The sequence below is a fragment of the Mobula hypostoma genome, chromosome 2 (genome assembly GCF_963921235.1).
Source record: "Mobula hypostoma chromosome 2, sMobHyp1.1, whole genome shotgun sequence".
Taxonomy (NCBI): Eukaryota; Metazoa; Chordata; class Chondrichthyes; order Myliobatiformes; family Myliobatidae; genus Mobula; species Mobula hypostoma.
Window position 1 is genome coordinate 174,565,853 of NC_086098.1, and position 23,375 is coordinate 174,589,227.

At 43.3% G+C, this 23,375-nt stretch overlaps 1 protein-coding gene across 1 annotated transcript; it reads right to left on the reverse strand.

The window, feature by feature from the left end:
* Positions 1-16,792: 16,792 nt before the first annotated feature.
* Positions 16,793-18,480, reverse strand: id1 (inhibitor of DNA binding 1, HLH protein). Its single transcript, XM_063074193.1, has 3 exons — positions 18,042-18,480; positions 17,879-17,932; positions 16,793-17,353 (listed from the first exon to the last, which is right to left on the reverse strand). The coding sequence occupies exons 1-2, from the start codon at positions 18,393-18,395 to the stop codon at positions 17,894-17,896; spliced, it is 393 nt and encodes a 130-aa protein (XP_062930263.1). The 5' UTR covers positions 18,396-18,480; the 3' UTR covers positions 16,793-17,353; positions 17,879-17,893.
* Positions 18,481-23,375: the final 4,895 nt, after the last annotated feature.

Consider the following 23,375-nt stretch of genomic DNA (forward strand, 5'->3'; position numbering starts at 1 on the left):
TCCATCTTTTCCCCAGCGAGCAGGGAGACATAACAAACAACTCGCTGGTTTACGATGTTAAAAGTCTGTTATGTCACTTTTTCCGAGCTCTGTGTTTTTTATTCTATTCTTTATCTTTTTGTGTCTTTTTGTGCTGTATCAGATGCAGAGTAACAATTATTTCAACTCCTTTACACATGTGAAATGACATTAAACAATCCTGAATCTTGGAATTGATTGTGGACTTTGGGAAAGGGAAGTTAGGAGAACACACGCCAATCCTCACTGTGGTGGAAAGGGTGAGCAGCTTCAAGTTCCAGGGCGTCAACATCTCAAAGGATTTGTCCTAAACCCAACACACTGGTGTAATCACCAAGGCACACCAGTGTCTCTACTTCATTAGCAGTTTGAGGAGATTTGGTATGGCACTAAAGACTCCTGCAAGTTTCTACAGATCTACTGTGGAGAGCATTCTGACTGGTTGCATCACCGTCTGGTATGGAGACTCCTATGCACAGGATCACATCAGGCTGAAATGGTTTGTAGGCTCAGACAGCTCCATCACAGGCACAACCCTCCCCAACATTGAGGACATCTTCAAAAGATGACAACTCAGGAAGGCACCATCCATCGTTAAGGACCCTCACCATCCAGGACCTGCCCTCTTCTCATTACTACCATCAGGAAGAAGTTACAGGAGCCTGAAGACGCACACTCAATGCTTTAGGAGCAGCTTCTTTCCCCCTACCATCAGATTTCTGAACAGTCCATGAAGCCACGATCCTTGCTATTTATCTTTTGCACTATTTATTTTTTCCTAAAATAATTTTCAGAATCAGGTTGATTATCACTGGCATGTGATGTGAAACTTGTTAACTTAGCAGCAGCAGTTCAATGCAATACATAATCTAGCAGAGAGAGGAAAAATAATAATAAATAAATCAATAAATAAACAAGTATATCAATTACGTATATTGAATAGATTTTTTAAAATGTGCAAAAACAAAAATACTGAATATTTTTAAAAAGTGAGGTAGTGTCCAAAGCTTCAATGTCCATTCAGGAATCGGATGTCAGAGGGGAAGAAGCTGTTCCTGAATCACTGTGTGTGTGCCTTCAGGCTTCTATACGGTAACAGCGAGAAAAGGGCATGCCCTGGGTGCTGGAGGTCCTAAGTAACTTGCTCTGTCCTGTTGACACAAATCAACAAATTTCATGAATACATCAGTGATAATAAATGTGATTCTGATAGTGCCTCCATGGTCTAAATCGGTCTGCTTACACCAAGTTACCGGGCAATGTGCAATGGACAACGTTCAGAAAGTTCCTGGCATGGTCACCAGATGGCGCACCAGGTCAGCAAAGCATTCAGTTATCACAGAGGCCACGGCAGCCTGAAAGAACTTGTTCCATACTATCGCTAATCTGACAAGGAACACACACATCTCAGCAGTCCTGATGTGGGTTCTCAACCCAAAATATCAACAATCCCTTCTCCTCCACAGATGCTGCCTGATGTCTTTGAGTTCCACCCGTGGTTGATTTTTGCTCCAGATTCCAGCAATTCAGAATCAGAATCTGAATTGTTATCACTTACTTCAAGTGATATTACAACTGCAATTTAATATTTTCAGAAGCAGTACAGTGCAAAGATGTTAAATAGCTATAAACTGAGGCCTGAGACCCTCTGTTAGTCAAAGTTGACCATGGATGTTGTGTCCTAGGTGTCTACATGATACGCGAACCTGGGTGGTACAGTATGAAGTGCAGGCTGTTGTCCATGTAGCAAACTCCCCCTCTCCATGCTGCTGATGAATCCAAAGGGATGGCAGAGACTGACACCCTTCTCAGTACTACCACCAGAGGAGGAGGTACAGGAGCCCGAAGACCCTCACTCAACGTTTAGGACCAGCTTCTTCCCCTCCGTCAGCAGATTTCGGAACGGCCCATGAACCCATAAACACTACCTCACTATTCCATCTTTGAATGGCTGTTTTTTTTGTAACTAATTGTTATTTCGATATATTGCAATGTCCATATTGCAATGGCTGCTGGGCCCCGTGCCCACTAATATGATGAACTGATACCGAGGCTTTGGGCCTCAATCGGCTTGCTCTGCAGCTCAGACCTGAGGACTCGGAATGCTGTTGCCCACACATATATATATACATTGTTTGATTAAACATTCTTGTTCATTTAAATAATTACAGGTTATATGTATAAATATGTTAATTGCATACTTCATCACACTACCACGTGATACGTGCACACCTCGCTTAAAGACAAAGTTAGACCCGAAATCCCGTACTCCCATGTCTTCCTTTGAATTAGTTCGATGTTTTGAAGTTACAAAACATAGCACTGGCAATGAGGATAAGATCTCCAATCAAGTCGTAGTTGTCTCAGCCAATCGCGTCCCCACAATGCTGGTCCTCCTGTTTTTACCACCTACAGGTTCATTGTGGCTTGTTGGTTGTTGTAGTTCGCTGTTATGGATGTCATTCCCACAGGAGTCACCTCTTCTCCAGTGATGGGAATGTTGATCTAAAGGAGGGTGCTGATGTTGGTTCACTGAAAGCACATACCCTGAGGCTCAAGGACAACTTCTGCCCCACTGTTATAAGATGATTGGGACAGCAGGGTAGTGTAGTGGTTAGTGCCATGCTTTATAGTACCAATGATCTCACCAACCAGGATTCAGTTCCTCTTGCAGTCTGCAAGGAGTTTGTACATTCTCCACAAGACTCTGTGGGTTTCCTCAAGCTGCTCGGGTTTCCTCCCACAATCTAAAGACATACAGTTTAGAGTTAGAGAGCTGTGGCCATGCTATGTTGGTACAGCAAGCATGGGAACACTTGTGGGCTGCCCTCAGCACATTCTCGGACTGTATTGGTCGTTGGCATAAACGGCACCTTTCACCGTATGGTCTGATGTTTCAGAATCAGAATCAGGTTTATTATCACCGGCATGTATCGTGAAATTTGTTAACTTAACAGCAGCAGTTCAATGCAATACATAACATAGAAGAAGAAGAAATAATAATAATAATAAATAAATTACAGTATATGTATATTGAATTGATTAAAAATCGTGTAAAAACAGAAACAATACGTATTAAGAAAGTGAGATAGTTTTCACGGGTTCAATGGCCATTTAGGAATCGGATGGCAGAGGGGAAGAAGCTGTTCCTGAATCGCTAAGTGTGTGACTTCAGGCTTCTGTACCTCCTACCTGATGGTAACAGTGAGAAAAGGGCATGCCCTGGGTACTGGGGGTCCTTAATAATGGACGCTGCCTTTCTGAGACACCACTCCTTGAAGATGGCCCGGGTACTTTGTAAGCTAATACCCAAGATGGAGCCGAATAAATTTACAATCCTCTGCAGCTTCTTACGGTCCTGTGCAGTAGCCTCCCCCCCCCCCATACCAGACAGTGATGCAGCCTGTCAGAATGCTCTCTACGGTACATCTATAGAAGTTTTTGAGTGTATTTGTTGACATACCAAATCTCTTCAAACTCCTAATGAAGTATAGTTGCTGTCTTGCCTTCATTATAACTGCATCCATATGTTGGGACCAGGTTAGGTCCTCAGAGATCTTGACACCCAGGAACTTGAAGTTGCTCACTCTCTCCACTTCTGATCCCTCTATGAGGATTGGTATGTGTTCCTTCGTCTTACCCTTCCTGAATTCCACAATCAGCTCTTTTGCCTTACTGACATTGAGTGTCAGGTTGTTGCTGCGACACCATTCCACTATTTGGCATATCTCACTCCTGTACGCCCTCTTGTCACCACTTGAGATTCTACCAACAATGGTCGTATCATCAGCAAATTTATAGATGATATTTGAGCTATGCCTAGCCACACAGTCATAGGTATAGAGAGAGTAGAGCCGTGGGCTAAGCACACACCCCTAAGATGCACCAGTGTTGATGGTCAGTGAGGTTCCATCTGACAAATCAAGCTAATCTTTCGCCTTTAAGCGGAAACTGAAACCAGTTACTTCGTGCCAGCCAAGATCCCCCAGCTGAGCCCATCCCATCTGCCTGTGTTTGACTCGTGTCCCTGTCTTCTCACTACCACCATCGGGCAAGAGGTGTAGGAATCTTGGGTCCCACCAGGTTTGGGAGCAGTTGTAGCCCTGGACCAGCCTCACACTGAACTGTCTCTGCAGCTGTGGACTCACTTTGGGGAATTCTGCAGGGTATTGCTTGTTTACTTTTTTAAAATTAATTACGTTATTTATCCTCTTTTGCACATTGAATGTTTGTTGGTCTTCGTTCTGTGTGCTATCATGGATTCCGTTGTGTTTCTTTGTTCTGTGGCAAGAAGGTTGAACATGACGTACAATAACATGATGGTTGTCCATCATGTCCGACGATGACAGGAAGCCAGTATGGGAGAGATTTTAAAGTGGAAAAGCCATCGCACTGGGGCAGTTCCATTCTCTCGACCTCGGAGGATCAGGTCCAGTGGTACAAACAAGCGGCTCAAACTGGGGTCTTCCTTGGTTGCAGTGGATGACCTTATCGTTCTTCTGTGCCTCGTCATGCCAACAGAGAGTTGCAGTACCACCCTCCGAGATGTTGAACCTCACTGTAGGTCTCACGTGGCCAGTCAACCGGAGCTGACTTCACATGCTGGGACAGGCAAGTCCCTATCTCACCCGGGTATGAGGCCACCGGCTACCCTCACCTGGTTTAGCCCGTCTGTCGAAGCGATGAACTGGGGTGTGGCTGCTTTCACATGCAAACAGCTACTCGGAGACACAGGTGAGAGCTGAGTGCCCGGTGGGGACCAAAGGTGAGTGAGCTGCCCCAGAATGAACAGGACAAACCCCTTCACCAGAGCTGCTACCCCTCCATGGACACCCCATACACCCCGGCATATAACATAAAAGGTAACATGTCGTATACAATATACACGTTTGTATATGGTATACATACTTCGATAATACATTTACTTTGAACTTTAATGTTAGTGAGTGGTTCTGTAGTAGGATAAGATGGACCCTTGACCTCACATTATGGCCCTTGTCCCTTATTTTCTGCCTGAACTGCACTTTCTTTGTAATTGTTGTTAGGGTGCATTCTGGATTTAGGGTATATAGCAAATTCTTAACTTGAGCAACTAATCTTTAGAACTGATTGTAGATTAAATTTAAAATGCAGCTGCTGACAATAGAGTCCTAGAGCTGAGGACAGCACGTAATTGAAAAACTATACGATGTTGACTAGCATTCATTTTGGGTGTCCGGAGTGTGGGTGCGAAGAAGGAGATGTGAAAACTATATGTAATTCAAAGGAAGTGTTGCAGATAGAATTGTCCTTTGATCTTTAGTATACAAAATGCCATGTGATGTTAGGTTGAACAGGCCTCTTTCCCCAGAGAGTGTCTCATTTTGTTAAATAAAAGTCTGCATTTATATCTACCCACTGTGTCCCTCTGGTGAATTTGTTGACTTTACAACTTTATACTGCCTTCTGCTATTGTTTTATTCCTTGTATTATCTCAATATCCTGTTGTAATGAAATGACTTGAATGGATTGCATGCAAAACTAATTCTTTCAGTGCACCTTCATACATGAGACAACAATAAACCACTTTACCAATTTCCTTAACCTTCTCGAAGATTCAGAGGATTCACTGGTGCTCTGGAGGTACCACCTTAAGTGCTCTGACACGTCTGAAGTATACAGGAGAGTAGACCATTTGGTAGGTTAATTGGTCATTGTAAATTGTCTTCTGATTAGGCTGAGGTTAAGTCGGGGACTGCTGGATGGCGCGGTACCAAGGGCCAGAGGGCCCGTTCCGCACCGAAACTCAATAAGTAAATGAAGTCTCTACTGTTCATGACAAATCGAGATTATTGTCATGTTCTTGCTGCAAGCAAGTTTGTACTTGTACCTGGTACCTCACTGTACTTATATGATGAGGTACAGGTATAATTACAATTTGCTTACAGCAACATTGAAGGAACGTAGATTCAGATAACACACAGAACATAAATTACTAAGAGACTAAAGAAAAACACTATGCAAGACAAGACATTAGTGCAAAGAAAACACAACCAGAAACAAATCTGTGAAGATGTTTCCTCCAGAGGGGGAGTCTAGGACCAGAGGGCACACGCACAGAATACAAGGATGTCCCTTTAAAATTGAGGTGTGGAGGAATTTCTTTAGCTAGAGGGTGGCAAATCTGTGGAATTCATTGCAACAGACTGCTGTGGAGGGCAAGTCATTGGGTGTATTTAATGCGTAGGTTGTTTGGTTCTTCATTAGTCAAGGCGTCAAAGGTTACAGGGAGAAGACTGGAGAACGTGGTTGAGAGGGATAATAAATCAGTCATGATGGAATGGCGGAGCAGACTCAATGGGCCAAATAGTCTAATCCTTATGCTCATATTTCTTATGGTCTATGTCGATTTGGTGCAAAAGCAGTTGACATTGGCTCAGTACCGCAATTGAAGCCTTGATCTTCAAACCCTTTTCCTCAGACAAACAAAGGCACCAGGAAGAGTGGCGATGTTTGACTTTGCTGAGAAGTAGATCCTAAGATGTGGTAGATGATCTCACGCCGGATCTTCATAAGGACTGAAGTCAGCGAGCTCAAAGTCGCGGGCCCGATGTCTGCGAGTCTGGGCTGGGGACTGAAAATGAGAGGCCCAGAGGTGGCCTGTCCTGGGTTTAGAGACCTGTCAGTGTGTGTTAGTAGGTGGGAGAAATGGGGTTTGTTTTGCAGTTGTTGTTGTTTGTGTTGTTCTGCTAATCATGGTGGACATGCTGCATTGGCGCAGAATGTATGGTGACACGTGGGGGCTGCCCCCAACGTGCCCTTGGGTTGTGTTGGCTGTTAATGCAAATAATGCATTTCACTGTATGTTTCGAGGTCCCTGTGACACACAAACGAACCTGAATCAGGAGCTGGTGAGTTAGTTGGGGTCCTCTCATTCTGCAGACGTACAGTGTACCTTTCAGTGAACAAGCCCACAACGGCTGGGGCTCGGTCTCCATATGAACACATGTGCAAGCATCCTTTGTTATCTGTAAGCTGATGACCGGGGTTGGGATGGAGGTGATGAGCTTTGAACAGTTTCCCGTTTGTCCTGTAGCTTCACTCCTGCAGATGCTTCGTTGAGGGCCATGCGCAATACAGAGCTGGGGTCATTTGAGAAAAGCTTTGGGCAAAGTCTGTACTAGGACTGAGGCAGTCAAGAAGCCATTGGATAGAATCAAGGCTGATGTGCCAAGAGGCAACAGACAGAGAATGAGGAAGAATTTCTGAGGCGGGCATGTTTGAGAAGAATCCAGCCACCTGGCTTCACCTTTCCCTCCCCACACCTTCTTATTCTGGCTTGCTCCGCCTTCCTTTCCAGTCCTGATGAGGAGTCACAGTCCAATATGTCAACTGTTTATTCATTTCCATAGATGCTGCCTGGCCTGCTGAGTTCCTCCAGCATTTTGTGTGGGTTACTGCATTTCCAGCAACTGCAGAACCTGTAGGATCCTGCGTCAGGTCTCGGCTGAAAATGTTGACTATACCTCTTCCTATAGATGCTGCCCGACCTGCTGCGTTCAACCAGCATTTTGCGTGTGCTGCTTGAATTTCCAGCATCTGCAGATTTCCTCGTATCTGCAGGATCTCTTGTGTTTATGAGAAGAACTTCCTTCTTTAATAGTCAAGGGTTTTATCAAGATTGAGGATGGCAGTGGTTAGAACAGCTTGCAGACACAAGAGAGTTGGCAGATACTGAAAATCTGGATCGACACGACAAAACACTGGAAGAACTCAATGGGTCGGGCAGCATCTATAGAGGGAAATGAGCAGTGGACATTTCAGGCCGAGTTCTGGTGAAGGGAAAGCTGTAAGATTCAGGCATCCAGTCCTCCTCTCACTGCTACAGCTGATGGAGGGAGTAAGGAGATGAGTAAACAGCAGGAAAGAGAAAAAATACATCAAAGCAGTCAGTTGTGGGCAGTTCTGGTCACCATGCTATAGGAAAGGATATGGTATTGCTGGACAGGATGCAGAGGAGATTCACCAGGATGTTATTGAAATAGAAGGCTTTGGTTCTAGGAGAGAATGGATAGGTTAGGTTTTATTTATTGGGAGATTGGATAGACTGGGATTTCGTTATTGGGAGATTGGATAGACTGGGATTTCATTATTGGGAGATTGGATAGGCTGGGATTTCATTATTGGGAGATTGGATAGGCTGGGATTTAGTAATTGTGAGATTGGATAGGCTGGGATTTTGTTATTGGGAGAATGGATAGGCTGAGATTTAGTAATTGTGAGATTGGATAGGCTGGAATTTTGTTATTGTGAGATTGGATAGACTGGGATTTTGTTACTGGGAGATTGGATAGACTAGGATTTTGTTACTGGGAGATTGGATAGGCTGGGATTTAGTAATTGTGAGATTGGATAGGCTGGGATTTTGTTATTGGAGACTGGATAGACTGGGATTTAGTAATTGTGAGATTGGATAGGCTGGAATTTAGTTATTGGGAGATTGGATAGGCTGGGATTTAGTAATTGTGAGATTGGATAGGCTGGGATTTTGGTATTGGGAGACTGGATAGACTGGGATTTAGTAATTGTGAGATTGGATAGGCTGGGATTTCATTATTGGGAGATTGGATAGGCTGGGATTTAGTAATTGTGAGATTAGATAGGCTGGGATTTTGTTATTGGGAGAATGGATAGGCTGGGATTTAGTAATTGTGAGATTGGATAGGCTGGAATTTTGTTACTGGGAGATTGGATAGACTAGGATTTTGTTACTGGGAGATTGGATAGGCTGGGATTTAGTAATTGTGAGATTGGATAGGCTGGAATTTAGTTATTGGGAGATTGGATAGGCTGGGATTTAGTAATTGTGAGATTGGATAGGCTGGGTTTTTGTTATTGGGAGACTGGATAGGCTGGGATTGTTCTCACTGGAATGCTGGAGACTGAGTGGAGACCTTGTTAGGGAATATCCTGGAGGTATGTGAATATAGCAAGAACCAGTCTTTTGCTCTGAATGTAAATTGTAAATTGCAAGCAGTAAAAGCACACCTTTGCAAATAAACAATACTGTCTGTGGAGCACAGTCTGGCCCACAGTCTAAGAGTAATGCTTTGCAAAATGGTGACCATGAGTTTTCACATATGTATCAGTCAAACATTAAGACAACGGAGCTACAGTATCTTAATTGTCATGCATTAATCCAGGCATCTGTGGGTTTAAGTAATTAATATTATTGTAAACAAGTTCAAGGAAGCTTGCAACTTTGATTAGCATGGATGAGCATCTTGGTTAACACGGACAAGTGGGGTCAAATGGTCTTATTCCATGTTGCTCTTTAGCTTTGTCCCAAAACACTGCTCCAGCTTTTATACAAACACCAAGTACCATCCATGTGTCACCTAGGCTCAGTGATTACCTGCATTGTCAACTTGGAAGAAGGTACAGGAGCCTCAGGACCCACACCACCAGATTCAGGAGCAGTTACTATCCCTCAACCATCAGGCTCTCGAACCAAAGGTTCACTTGTCCCATCACTGAAATCTTCCCATAACCAATGGACTCACTCTCAAGACCTCTTCACCTCATGTTCTCAATATTTATTGTTTATTTATTTATTATTATTGTTTCTTTTTGTATTTGCACAGTTTGTTGTTTTTTGTACACTGGTTGAACACCCAAGTTGGGCAGTCTTTCATTGATTTTTTTATGGTTATTATTCCATTATGGATTTATTGAGTATGCCTGCAAGAAAATGAATCTCAGGTTTGTATATGGTGACATATGTGTACTTTGATAATAAAATTTACTTTGGACTTTGGTTGATGGCTCAAGTTATTTAACAGAAAAATCCAAGTTGGGATAGAAGTTGGTTAAGTAAGACACTGAATCAAAGCTATATAAGCATCTTCAGACTTGCAACTATGAACCTACTTGTTTTTAGGTTTGTAGGGATCATTCTGTGGTCAACATGAAGAGTTAGGGGACAACTCAGGGTGTAGGGAAAGGATGAGAGGGAGTTAGAGGTCAGGGGCAATTAATCAAGTTAGAGGTTTGGGCAGGATTCAGTGATCAGAGTCTGGGTTGGAGTGCTCTGCATTTTCAGGCCACCAGACCTGGGCACTCAAAGTTGGCAAGCACGGAGGCAGTGTCCCGAAGCTGTCACAAGAGGGCGATAATTCCCCAGATCACTAGGGTTGGAGGTCCATGGAAGCTGAGGCCTAAAGGCCAAACCAGTGATCAGTGAGTTCTGGGGTCTAGCCTGAACAGAGGTCGGCAAATTCCAAAGTTGGAGGCCTGATGTCTACGGTCTGTTTTCAGGCCAAGGATTAGCGGCCCGATGTCTACGGGTCTGTTTCCAGGCCAAGGATTGGAGGCCTGCAGGCAGCCTGTTCTTGGCTTGGAGACCTGTCTATGTGCATAAGTTGTTGGTGAGAGTGTGGGAAGGGCACTTGCCTTGCTGTTGTTGTCTTGTTTTGTCTTGTCGTTGTCAGTTGTGTTTAGGGTTGCCAACTGTCCCGTATTAGCCCGGACATCCTGTATATTGGGCTAAATTGGTTTGTCCCATACAGGACCGCCCTTGTCCCATATTTCCCCCACTAAGGTAGAGCGTTTCTATGAAACCGTTCGTAAGCCGAAATGGCGTAAAGCGAAGAAGCAATTACCATTAATTTATTTGGGAAAAATTTTTGAGCGTTCCCAGACCCAAAAAATAACCTACCAAATCATACCAATAACACATAAAACCTAAAATAACACTAACATACAGTAAAAGTGGGAATGATATGATAAATACACAGCCTAACATAAAGTAGAAATAATGTATGTACAGTGTATCAGAATCGAGAAGATTAAGCCAAAACCAATTTGTAGATAAAAATCGGCACGTACACGCATGTGCACGTCACATATGCGCACACAGGTGCCCGCGCAAGGCTTCATGGTCATGGTAGTCTTTCTCGGGGTAAGCACGTGTCCCGTATTTGACTGCTACTTTTGTTCCTTATTTGGGAGTGAGAAAGTTGGCGACCCTAGTTGTGTTGTCCTGAACATTGTGGGCATGCAAAGTTTGATGCCTGAGTGAGTGGCGATACTTGTGGGCTGCCCCCAGCACATCCTTGAATGTGCTGGTTGTTAACACAAATGGCGCATTTCACTGCGTGTTTCGACGGACATATGCTGGATTAATCTGAATCAGATTCTGGATGCATGTAAGATAACCCAGTTGAATTTTTGAAGGGTGAAGAGATGTCCACTCAACTCTGCCGCACAATCAACATCACTGAAGGACAAATTATCTGGTATTTTCTGTCTGTGGAAACCTGTTGTGTGCAAATTGACAACTGCATTTCCTAATTTAACAACCAGAGCAGTGTGTCTAAGCTGGAAAGACGATGGGATATCCTTCAAAGAGAACACAGAGCTCCTGTGTACACAGTGGAAAGAGTGGACACACTGCCCTCTCGCCCAGCCTGTCTACCAGCTGCCTCATCTGTGGAGGAGTCTGTTGTTCCCACATTGACCTCATTAGTCACCTTAGAATCGAAAGAGAAAACAGAACGTGATAATTCATTCTCAGTCCCAAGGTAATCTACTTAGTAGATGACTATGTAAGTGCCAGTATTTCTTTTATTACCCTTGAAGAAATTGGGTTTATTTGTCACTAGTACATCAAAATATGGAGGGAAGTGCATCATTTTCATCAATGACCAACCCGGTCTGAGAATGTAAGGCATAAATATTACTGTTACATAGAAAGTATAGTGCAGGCAGACAGAAAGGGGTAAGTAAGAGCCCATAGTATGGTAGATTTTGAGGTCAAGACTCCATCTATAGTCCTAAGGGACCATTCATTAAAGATTTAAAATGAGCTTTATTTGTCTCATGTACATCAAAACATCGAAGCATACAGTAAAATGTGAAACCCCTTCAGCATTTTGTGTTGCTTGGATTTCCAGCATCTGCAGATTTCCTCTTGTTAGTGAAATGTGTTGTTGTGTCAACAACCCACAGAGTTCGAGAATGTGCTGGGAGTAGACCATAGATGTCAAGGCACTTCAGGCACCAAGAAAGCATTCCCACAATTTACTAACCCTAACCCTAACCCGTACATCGTTGGAATATGGAAGGGAATCAGGGCAGTCAGAGCAAACCGAAGTGGTGACAGGGAGAATATAGAATATAGAAATCTACAGCACATTACAGGCCCTTCGGCCCACAATGTTGTGCCGACCATGCAACCTACTCTAGAAGCTGCCTAATATTTCCCTAGCGCATAGCCCTCTATTTTTCTAAGCTCCATGTACCAAACCTCTTACAGACAGCGGTGGGAACTGAACCCAAGTTGGCGATCGCTGGTGACGTAAAGCATTGGGCTAACCCTATGCTACGGTGCCGCCTGTAACATCTTGCTCATTAGTCACCAGAACCGAGTGGAAAACAGAGTGGGAGTAAGCCATTCTTAGTCCCGGGGACTGCCCAAAATGTCTACATTAGTTCCCATCTTTCTCTCACTATCTTTGTGCACATGGTGCCCACGATCTGTAAATTGATCCACTTTAATATCCTGTCTTCAGGTCATTCCATGGGCTCCCTGTCTTGATGGCCAACACAAAGCAGATCGAGAAGGCTGTCGTGTAATGTAGTGGTTAAGGCAATCACTTTACAGCATCACTGTAAGATCGGGGTTCAATTCCCGCTGCTGTCTGTAAGAAAGTTTGTTCATTATACTGGGTGGTGCATTTCCTCTGGGTCCTCCAGTTCCCTCCCACACTTCAGAGACATACAGTTCAGGTTAGTGAGTTGTAGGCATGCCATGTTGGCGTTGGAAGTGTGGTGAAACTTGTGGGCTGCCCAGTACAAGTTTTGCTGATTTGATTTGAAGCAAACGATACATTTTACTATGTGTTTTAATGTAGATGTGACAAATAAAGTTAATCTTTCTTTCCTTCCTCTTTCTCTCTTTCTTCTTTTCTCTCTGTCTCCCTCTCTTTCTTTCTTTCCCAGTAGTAACCAGTCAGTCTGGTTTTGCTATTAAACTGCCTTTTTTGGAAAAACCTTCAGTCCCAGAAAGAGTTAACTGTATAACACAATCAGAGAGCAACTACAAATTAATATCCAGGACAATACCTAATCCCCCGATTAATGCTTACAGAAGCAATTATGCAGCCATTAAGAACTGGTGGGTATTTTGGGATCGTGCTGTGCACACATGGAGCGATGCAGCTCCTGCAACTGTGACCAACCTTTTGTTCGGTTTTTACATTTCCTTGGTGCAAAGTGCTCTGGATGTCCAGAAAGGGAAATGCAAGGCAGTACACAAATCCAAGTCTTTACGTCCTGAAGCCGGTAAAATGGGCAAAAACATTAGAATCTGAGTATCCGGTCCAAACCCAAGGGGAGTCAGGTTGGGGTTGTGCCTGACCACGTGGTACAGGGGAGATAAGAGAGAGGGACAAAGAGGAAGAGAGAGAGAAAGCTAGAGGCTGTGGGCAAAGAGAGGGAGGCTGTGTGTGTGTGTGTGTGTGTGTGTGTGTGTATATGTGTGTGTGTGTGTGTGTATGTGTGTGCCTGTCTGTCTGTCTATCTATCTGTGTGTGAGAGAGAGAGAGAGAGGGGAAGAAATATACAGAAAGATTCCCAGGCAATGGTTGGTATGAAGTAAGAGAGAAAAAAGAGTTAGGCAGAACAAGTCTGACAGGCAGAGAGAGGGAAAGAGAATGAAAAGAATAGAGAGATGGAGACTAGCAGACAAATTAAGGAAGGCAGTGAGGAAAAAAAACAAGGATGACGGAGAGATTCAGAGTGCACACTCGAGAGGTTCTGCAGATGCTGGAAACCCAAAGCAACTTGCAGAAAATGTGCAAGAGCTAGAAAAGGAGAAAAAGAGAAAGAGAGAGAAGATTGCAAGCAGAGTGAGAAAAAAATATATATAAATACAGAGAGGGGAAAGAGAGAGAGATTTAAGAAAGTTGACAAGGGAAGTAAATCAGTGCGAGTGAGAGACAGATAGAGAGGGAAAGAGAGGGAAAGAGAGGGAAGAAGGCTAACAAGGAGAGGAAAGAAAATCATAGTGTGAATGAGAGAGGGTGAGAAAAAAGGAAAGAGAGAGAAATCAAATTTGACAAGGAATGAAAGAGAGAAAGAGAGAGGGAGAGATGGAACAAAGCTGACAGGAAGAGGAAAGAAATCATAGTATGTCTGAGTGTGAGAGAGAGAGAGAAAGGTTCACAGGAAGAGGGAGGGAAGAAGGAGAGAAAGAAATAGAGGGATTAGTGAGACATTAATTGTCTCATAAATACTGCCGCTCAGCTTGAATCTGGGCTAGTCATAGTGGCTCCAGTTTTATATCCGCACAGATCTCCACAAAACATTTCCAAATAAGTTGTTCCATTCACACTCAAACATGTTTTCTGCTTTTTTTTTGGCTCGTTATCTCCATGGTGCAATCTCCCTTTAAGGGAGTTCCCATGCTTTTCCCGGAGCGCTGGAGCTGCAGCTGGTCGTCAGCTAGTGGTAAAGTAAACGCTCTGTTGGCTCTGTGCTTGTGTCAAGGGCAGGAAAGGCCGAGCAAGGCCAGACTGACTGGCGCCTCGGAACACCTGGAGAAGTTCAGGTTAACTGCATTCCTATGCACACAGCTGATTCACAGGATTAAATATACTAATCCTTTGTCAGCAGATGTGGTCCTAGTACAACTCCAGGCACCACTCAAATCAGCCTGCGGCACATTTTAAAGAAAAGTTCCTTTTTTAGCACAATTGAAACCGTTTCTCCTCTCGCTCGCTCAAGAATAAGAGGTCTGAAGGAGAAATGTATTTTTAATGAAACTAAATTAAGATTTTGACGCATTCCCTAATTGAGTATTTTATATAAAATTGTATTTGTGTGTAAAAACTCAAAACTACAACGAATATTTTCGAGAGAACTGACTAAAAATAAGGATTTTAATCTTAAAAATCTGTATTGTTAACATTTTAAAAGTATTTCATATACAAAAAAAAAGATGAAAATATCTGGAAGTAGAGAAAATCATGTTAACATTTTTGTTTTAAGATTTTTTTATAGATATGAGAGAGGATTATCTACATTTTATTAAATTTTCCAAGGAAGAGTTAAAAATGAGTATAGCTGATTCTTTTAACAGGCTTAGAATTAAAAAGGATTGCAACAAGCAAATGCTGCAAGTCTTTCATTCCGTTTATTGTCGTAGCAAGAGATGTCACTTTGTTTTATTTCAGAACGGTAGAAGAGGGTGCATGAGGCATAGTCAAATTGTAGTATTCTGTGTTAGCTACCCCATCACCACTACTGGGGCAGAGGCCACTGACAGCAGCTCGCCAGAGTCCTCTGTCGTGGGCCAAGTCTTTCATGTTGTCCCCATTTTCTTGGTGCCACAGTTTCTCCTCCAGGGATTCCCAACCCTTTTTCTGCCATGGAGCCTTACCATTAACAGAAGGGTCTGTGGACCCCAGACTGGAAACCCTTAATCTAGACAAAGATCCTTCCTTTCCCAGGGATGAGGTCTTTGGATCTTCTGTCGCTCTGCAGGATGGGGTTGCTAGCCCTGTCTTTCCCCTTTCGCACCTGGGCTTGGGACTGTCCTTGCCGGAGTTATTCCGTCTTCAAAAACCCCGATTCTGATAGTGATTGGGTGCACGGCTATTATCTCTTCCTGGAATCATTGCTGTGTGGAAACCCTACCAACCAAAGGTTTAAATGGCAAATCTCATCAAAGAGCTTTGTATCAGATGCCAGTCACTGTTTATTCTGAACCACGGGAAAGCGGAAACAGAATTAAATTCCGCGGCTAATGTGACACTATATTGCGGGCTCAATGGGTCAAATGACACATCCTACTGTATCTTAAAGGTTTTTTTTAGAGCAGGAGTTCCCTCTCCCAATCATGGATCCCAGGTTCCAAACCCCTCCTATAATCAACTATGGTGGAATGGCCTAATTCTGCTCCTTTATGTCTTCAGGGTCGTGCGTAAATCTTATTTTTTTGCCCCAATTTAAATGTGACATCAAAATTTACTTAACACAAATTACACCCTACCCATGGTTTTGCTTTAATTTCATTTAAAAAGCTAATGTCCACTTTTTTTTAATAGCCAGATGTTGTTCTTCCAAAGAATAAATTCCTTGCTGCACCTTCTGTGTTTGTAGCTCCCATGGAAAGCAAACTCAATTACCCAAGGCTGCTAAGAGCCACCTTTCCCCAAACGCATTGTTTTTAAAGATGTACTACCAAGGAAATGTTTTAAATCCCATCAGCCTATATACACAGAGCCAACTGTAGAAATCCTAACCATTGTTCCTGTCTTACAGCAGACGTGGTTTAACAAGATGAAACAGTACTTGTAGAATTTAATTCCCTCCCCTGAACCTTCATGTAGCGTCACCCCTTTGCTGTGTTAGTAGTCCCAATGTATTAACTTTGACTGGATGTTATCACATGTACTTACCCCCAGGTGTGTAACTACCAAATCACCACTGTTCTTGGGAAAATTGAGAGATTGATGTCTGGGAGAGATTTGATTTTCCTACAAGTATTGGATTTTTGAATTTATAAACTTTATACAAACAGCTTCTACCCCAGGAGACGAACCAATGTACACCTTTTCGCACTAAATGTGAATTGTAATGTACTGCTGCACAAAAATAATTGTATGATATGCTAGTGGTATCAAATCAGATTCTGAAATACACCAGATACAGGATCGAAAATTTCTTTCACTAGTAAAGTTTTAAAACTGCTACAAACTCATACCAACTCTCGTCATTTATACAAAACAGCAGATGCATAGATTTACAACACAAAGGTGCAATTTCACTAGTTTTATTTCAGTAACATTTGAAAAAGATCAATAGTACTTAAAAACGATTTAGTACAACATTGTTGTAAACATTTCAATACACACTTACAAAGTATAAGATTTACAACTTAATCACCCATAGATCTCTAAGGATGTTACAATCACGTAATTCTAGACTCCCAACAAATGTTTTAACAGCCTGCAATGTGATGTCATCAGGAGTGGTCGCACACCATCAGGATGGCGCGGCCGACTTCAACTGCAGTTAAATCTGATGCCAGGAGAACTAAAACTGTCTTCTTCCCGGCTTCCGAGTCACCTGGACGGGACGGGACGGAGACTTAAAATCAAAGGGCCCAGATTCCCGGAGGATGGCACCACGGAAGTACCGGACCCCCTTCGTGCCAATCAAATGACACACGAGTCCCAGAACATGATAGAATGTCTTTTTCCTCGCATGTTCTCCTCTTAATTCCCCTCCCGGGGGCTGCGGACGGACACACTGACCATCGCCGGATCATCTAATACTTCACATCTGAATACTGAGAGAAAAGATAAGCGTTAAAAATCCCAAAACAAGTAACAATGAATATAAACCTTCATAGATACCGCCATCCCACTCACTTAACACTATGTTTCTAAATAACCCCACTAGTTATTAAACGTCATAAGCAATACCAGAGGAACTCGGGTCAAACAGCATGTAGTCCTCGCCACCATTTTGTAACACACAAAAATCCGGAGTAACACACAGGGCGCCAGCGAGAAATAATGCTGCCTGACCCGAGTCTCCTCTCCCCCCCCCCCCCCCCACCAAGCATCGTGTGCGAGACTCTGGAGTGTCACATAACACTCGAGGGATATAGACGCTGCGTGGCCAGTTCTCCCCCCCCCAGCATTTTGTGTCTACTTTTCAGCATCTGCACAATCTCTTGCGTTTATGAAATGTAATGCTTAACTCAAATGCATTCTAGAACGCCCCACTCAGAAGTTTAACTACTCTTTTAAGCACTATTTGATTTCGAGGAACTACCGCTGCTTGATTAAATATGCTCCGTTATACGTACCTCAACTCGGTTCGCTCAGCGACACAGAATGCGGTCATCGCTAACACAGGGAGCCTGAAAACGAAAACAAAAAAAGATTAAGTACGTCATCTCAAGGAATAGTGTCATATTAATAGCAATTAACAAGCTTGCTCGCAAATAGTCACGAAGTTTGAGTGGTTACCTCTGCTGTGATTACAGTGACATCGGCGTTGAGTGGGGTTCGGGACGCGGCTGTGTTCCCGGTGGCTATGCCCGACTGATCATCCAACTCCAACTGCAGGTCCCAGATGTAGTCGATGACATGCTGGAGGATCTCCACCTTGCTGACCTTCTTGTTCTGGGGCAGTGTTGGCACCAGCTCCTTCAGCTTGCTGTAGCAACCGTTCATGTCGTACAGAAACATGGTCATCTGCTCGTCCAGCAACGGAGGCATCTTGCACTTGGCGATGGATATGCTCTGTTCCGACAGACACCTTACCACGTCTTCATTGCAACCTTGCCGCTTAAGGGAACAGGAACTGCTCACTACTTTCATTTTACCGGTAAGAGAAATGCAACGAGAAGTTTAGGAAAATCTACCTAAACACCAACTCGAATAAAACTGCGACAAGTCTGTGCATCGGCCGTGCGCTTTCCTATATAGTCCCGGCGCCACAGTGGGCGTCGCCCAATCGGAAAGACCGCCTCCAGCCCCCAGCCAATCACATCTGGCGTCTGGGACAGACGTGCGCGGGGTTTGCTACCTCCCTCGGCCAATGGCAAGCACGGGCTGCCTCAGGATTTGAACTCTTGTCAAGAAGGGGCGGGAGGTTTGGAAACGGGGAAGAACTCTCGAAAGGAGACAAATGTAGTTTGGTGAAGATGTGGGAATGCAGCTGTTTGTGTCTGGGGAGGGAGGGGGTGGTTGTGCAGGTGGGGGTCGCTGCGGGGCGTGGGCGGAGAAGAAATACATGAGAATTAAACTCGTCAGATGTGTGCAGTGAAGGTTTTTTTGATATTTCTAGGCCCTCTTGATTTTACCAACAAAATTCCCAATTTGTGATTATAATGAAACTCTCTTTGCAGTTGTTATTTAACGTACAGAATTTAGTGCGTTTACAGTTACGATAGTTAATGAAGTAAACCAGAATGTTGCTAAGCGAAATATAAAGAAATCCAACAATCTTTTCTAAAGCACTTGTGAACTCATTTTAATATGTTTGCAAGTTCTCATTTACTTTTAAGAAACGTCACAAAGATCTGTATCGATGGCAGGAAAATAGTACTGTTGTATAGAAATGGGTTATACAACATCCTATTATTTCGTTCCAATTTTAAGTAGTTCACTATTTGTGGTAAAATGTATAGCTTTTTCATCATAGCTCAGCTGACCAGCTTAGAGTAATTGTAAAATCATTTTTGAAATATTAAAAGTGCATTCTATATAAAATTATTTGGAATATAAGTTTTACTTAGCAATGTTTTCTTTTCCACATGGGAAAATTGAGCAATGTTGTACAGATTCAATCCATTTCTAGGAAAAAGAACAGCATTTTCCCACTGCTTGCCGGTTCCCCTTTAAAAACGACTAAACAAGTCGATTGCCTGCAGACTGGCAGGCGCCAGCCTCGTGACGTCACCCATTCATACAGCCTTGACGCCTGTCAAGCTGGCGCCGCGCAGGCGGTCACCATGGAGACGCGCACGCCAATCAACCGCACTACAAGGGCGCCGAGCTGCCAGCAATTAACTGGCAATCATCTGCACCCTGATAAATCGCCCTTTAATTTGTCACCTTAACCCCTCTTAAAGAGTTTACACCCGCACACCTGCAAAGCCGTATTGTTGCTTGTGTTTTGGACTACGGAGTTCGCATGATTCGAATGCTTGCTGTTGCTAAATGCTTGCAGCAAGATATGAGAAGGGGGGTTTGAAGAGAAAGGGGGGGCGGGGAGGAAGGGAAGAGACGTTTTCAATTGAAAGCTTATGGTTCAATCTGCATTGCAATACATAAGCCAGCTGCAGAGTTCGCACTGCAGGATAGCAGTTAACACATTATAAAGAGATTACCCTTTTATTTCTCTACAATCGAGTGTACATTTTAAAGCGTAAATTAAAAAAGAAGTTACCTGCAATTTATATATTTCATAAGACGATTTATGCAAACTGTACGATTCCCAAACAAGCACAAATCAAAACCACGTTTGGAGGAAGGGATATTAGAAGCACATCTGTATTTCTCTGCTTACATCTGTGAACGTGGAATGCGCTCGTTAACAGGATAGCCCTGAGTGTTGATATATGGAGTGAGGGGGACTTGTACACATCGCGTGAAAATCGCTAATTTTACATTTTAGGGAAGAAACATTTCCAGATGATTTTTTTGATATGACAGGGGAAAATATTCTATTTGGAATCAATGTATGTGAAAATCATATTTTCCAAACACGACTGCAGCGCAAGTTCATTAACCTAAGCGCCAAACTTTTTTTAACATGCAATCTTCTATCGTGAATGGGGATTCCATGTGTCACAATGAAATTGAATGCAAAACAGATTAAAATCAGGGGTAGCTGAAACTGACAGGAATTGGCTGCATTAAATGCCACTTTTCTCACGTTAACTTCCTGCAAATGTCAAGTCCAGTGTGGCATCTCGAGTCTTATATATGTATTGTAACTTAGAAAATTTATGAGATTATATGTCTTTTCTTCTAAGAAGTTACACAAAATGGTGCATTTGTGGTGTAATTAGATGGGAGTTATATTATAAAATTAATGCAATAAAAAAGAAGTGAAAAAGGAAATCAGCGACCTGAAGCACTTAGCAGTATATCATTGTAACAATAAATATATTCATCTGTGAGATTTTTACCCTGTCAGCTTTCAAAACTGAAATCTTAACTTTCACGTACGTTTGCCTTTTGCAAGCCCTGCTTCAGGTCATAGCTCACAGGCTGTGCCCAGGACTGCAAGGGCGTTAGAACAATAGGGGGATAAGGAGCGAGTTTGTGGGAGAGATTCAGGCTGGCGACACTCTGTCTGAGCCTCCCCTTTGCTCTTAGCTCTTTGTTCAGCTGCAAAAACTATCAGCGTTTCCTATTGCCCTTCAACAATGACCCAGCCAGATGGGTCTTCACCCACCCCCTTCTCTGAAACTAATCTTATTTACAGCGCCTCAGACAAAATATGTTTTTTTTAAAAAATGAAATACTTTAATCTCACAGAGAAGAGAAAAAATGCCCTGCAAGCATACCAAATAGTAAGACTAATGAAGTTAGATTCTTCTTCTCGCGCTCAGAAATTAAGAAAAAATAACATTTTAATGCATGTAATGGTTCTTCCTGCCTCTGCAATACATGATGTACCTTCCAGCCAAGAAGGCTATGTTGTAGACAAGCTCCAAGGTCCCTGGCAATAGTCCAGTTCAACTGGTTACTAAGGCCTCCTGGATCAAGCATGCTTCTCTCCTGAATTAGCAGCTCAAGGCGATGATTGGCATCAGCAGCTCTCAAACTGGGCACAGACTGGCTTTCCTGCCTTTGGATGGAGGTCAAATGTAAGGGGAAAGTAGTAGTGGTGTGATCACTCACGTTGAGTATGATGTTCTCCTAAGGGGTTGACAACTTCCATCTATTTATTTATTGGGATACAGTGTAGGACAGGCCCTTCCCGCCCTTTCAGCTGCACCGTGCAGCGACCCCCGATTCAATCCGTGTCTAATCACAGGATAATTTATAATGATCAATAACCTACCAACCAGTACACCTTTGGACTGTGGGAGGAAATCCACGCGGTCACGGGGAGAATGTACAAACTCCTAACAGGCAGCGGCGGGAATTGAACCCGGGTTGCTGGCACTGTAAAGCGTTGTGCTAACCAATATGCTACCGTGCCACCCAGTTGGTAGGTGTTCAGGTGTCTGTAGAGACTGATCTGGGATCCGCATATTCTGGTGCAGAGTGGGTAAGAGTAAGTGGTGGCTGTGGTCAGTGGTTGGGTCTTTTGATTGTTCAGCCTCTCCTTTCACAGCTCAGCCAAGCATACCAATAACAGCAGGACCCTTATGTGCCAAAGAGTCTTAGGGTGCAAACAGACTACATCACTGTACCGGGGGGGGGGGGAACTATTGCACGGGACTGAAAGAAACTACAGAAAGTCATAAAACTAATCAGCTCTATCTTGGGTACTAGCCTCTGTAGTATCGAAGACATCTTCAAGGAGTGGTGCCCCAGAAAGGTGGCATCCATTATTAAGGACCCCATCACCCAGCGCATGCCCTCTTCTCACTGTTACCATCAGGTAGGAGGTGCAGAAGCCTGAAGGCACACACTCAGCAATTCAGGAACAGCTTCTTCCCCTCTGCCATCCGATTCCTAAATCATGTACTGCACTGTTGCTGCTAAGTTAACAAATTTCATGACGCATGCCGGTGACAGTAAACCTGATTCTGAAGTCCAGACCTCTCTGAAAGTGGCAACACTGTAGATTGAGAGGTGAAGGAGGTGGGTGGCGTGCTTGTCTTCATCACTAGGTGCACAACGTAACGTAGTTGGGAACGACACAAAGGTGCTGGAGGAACTCAACTGGTCAGGCAGCATCTATGGAGGGAAATTTGATAATCGATGTTTCAGGTCCAGCCCCTTCATAAGCCCAAAGTTAGGAAGTCATATTGCAAGCGTACTATTTCCCACATGAGGTGTCAATGTGTTTTGGGGGTTAGAACATATAGCAGAACATTAACTATCAACTTTCAGCCACCAATCTACAGATCTGAATATGGACTGTGGATTAAATTGAAAATGTAGCTCTGGACAATGGGCTCTGAAGAGACGTACTGTACCGCAGTTAATTGGAAAACCAGACAACACTGATTTAATACTCATTTGGGTATCTGTAGTGTGGGTACATAGAAGGATGTGTAAACGTTGTATGTAATTCAAAGGAAGCATTGTAGATACATTGTAAATATCGAATTGTCCTTTGATCTTTAGCATATAAAATGTCATGTAATGTTGGGTCAAGCAGGCCTCTTCCTTTGAAGGGGTCTCAATATGATGCCTGTTGTGTCTCATTTTTTCCAATAAAAGACTACTTCATATCTACCTGCTACTAATCTCTGTTGACTTTTTGACGTTACAACACAGGGGTCCATAATTTTAAAGTGATTGGAGGAAAGTATAAGGGGGATGTCAGAGGCACGTTTTTTTATATAGAGATCGGTGAGTGCGTGGAATGCTGTGGCAGGGTTGGTGGTAGAGGTATATACATCTCAGGCATTTAAGAAGCTCTTGAACAGGCATATGGATGACAGAAGAATGGAGGGCTATGGAGGAGCAAAGGGTTAGATTGACCTTAGAGTAGGTTAAAATGTTACAGCCTGTACTGTGCCATAATGTTCTACATAGAACTTTGGTTAAGCTGCACTTGAAGTATTGTGGCTCCAAAACACAGCATTCATCATTAAGGACCCCAATCACCCAAAGTATATATATATATAAATAAAATATACTGGGAGGCGGGATGGAGATACATTT

Bases quoted from the DNA above. Each gene is read 5' to 3' on its own strand.
- id1 (XM_063074193.1), bottom strand. From the start codon at position 18,395: ATGAAAGTAGTGAGCAGTTCCTGTTCCCTTAAGCGGCAAGGTTGCAAT. The intron at 17,933-18,041 runs GTAACCACTCAA...TTTCGTTTTCAG, and splicing joins TCACTGTAATCACAGCAGAG to GCTCCCTGTGTTAGCGATGA.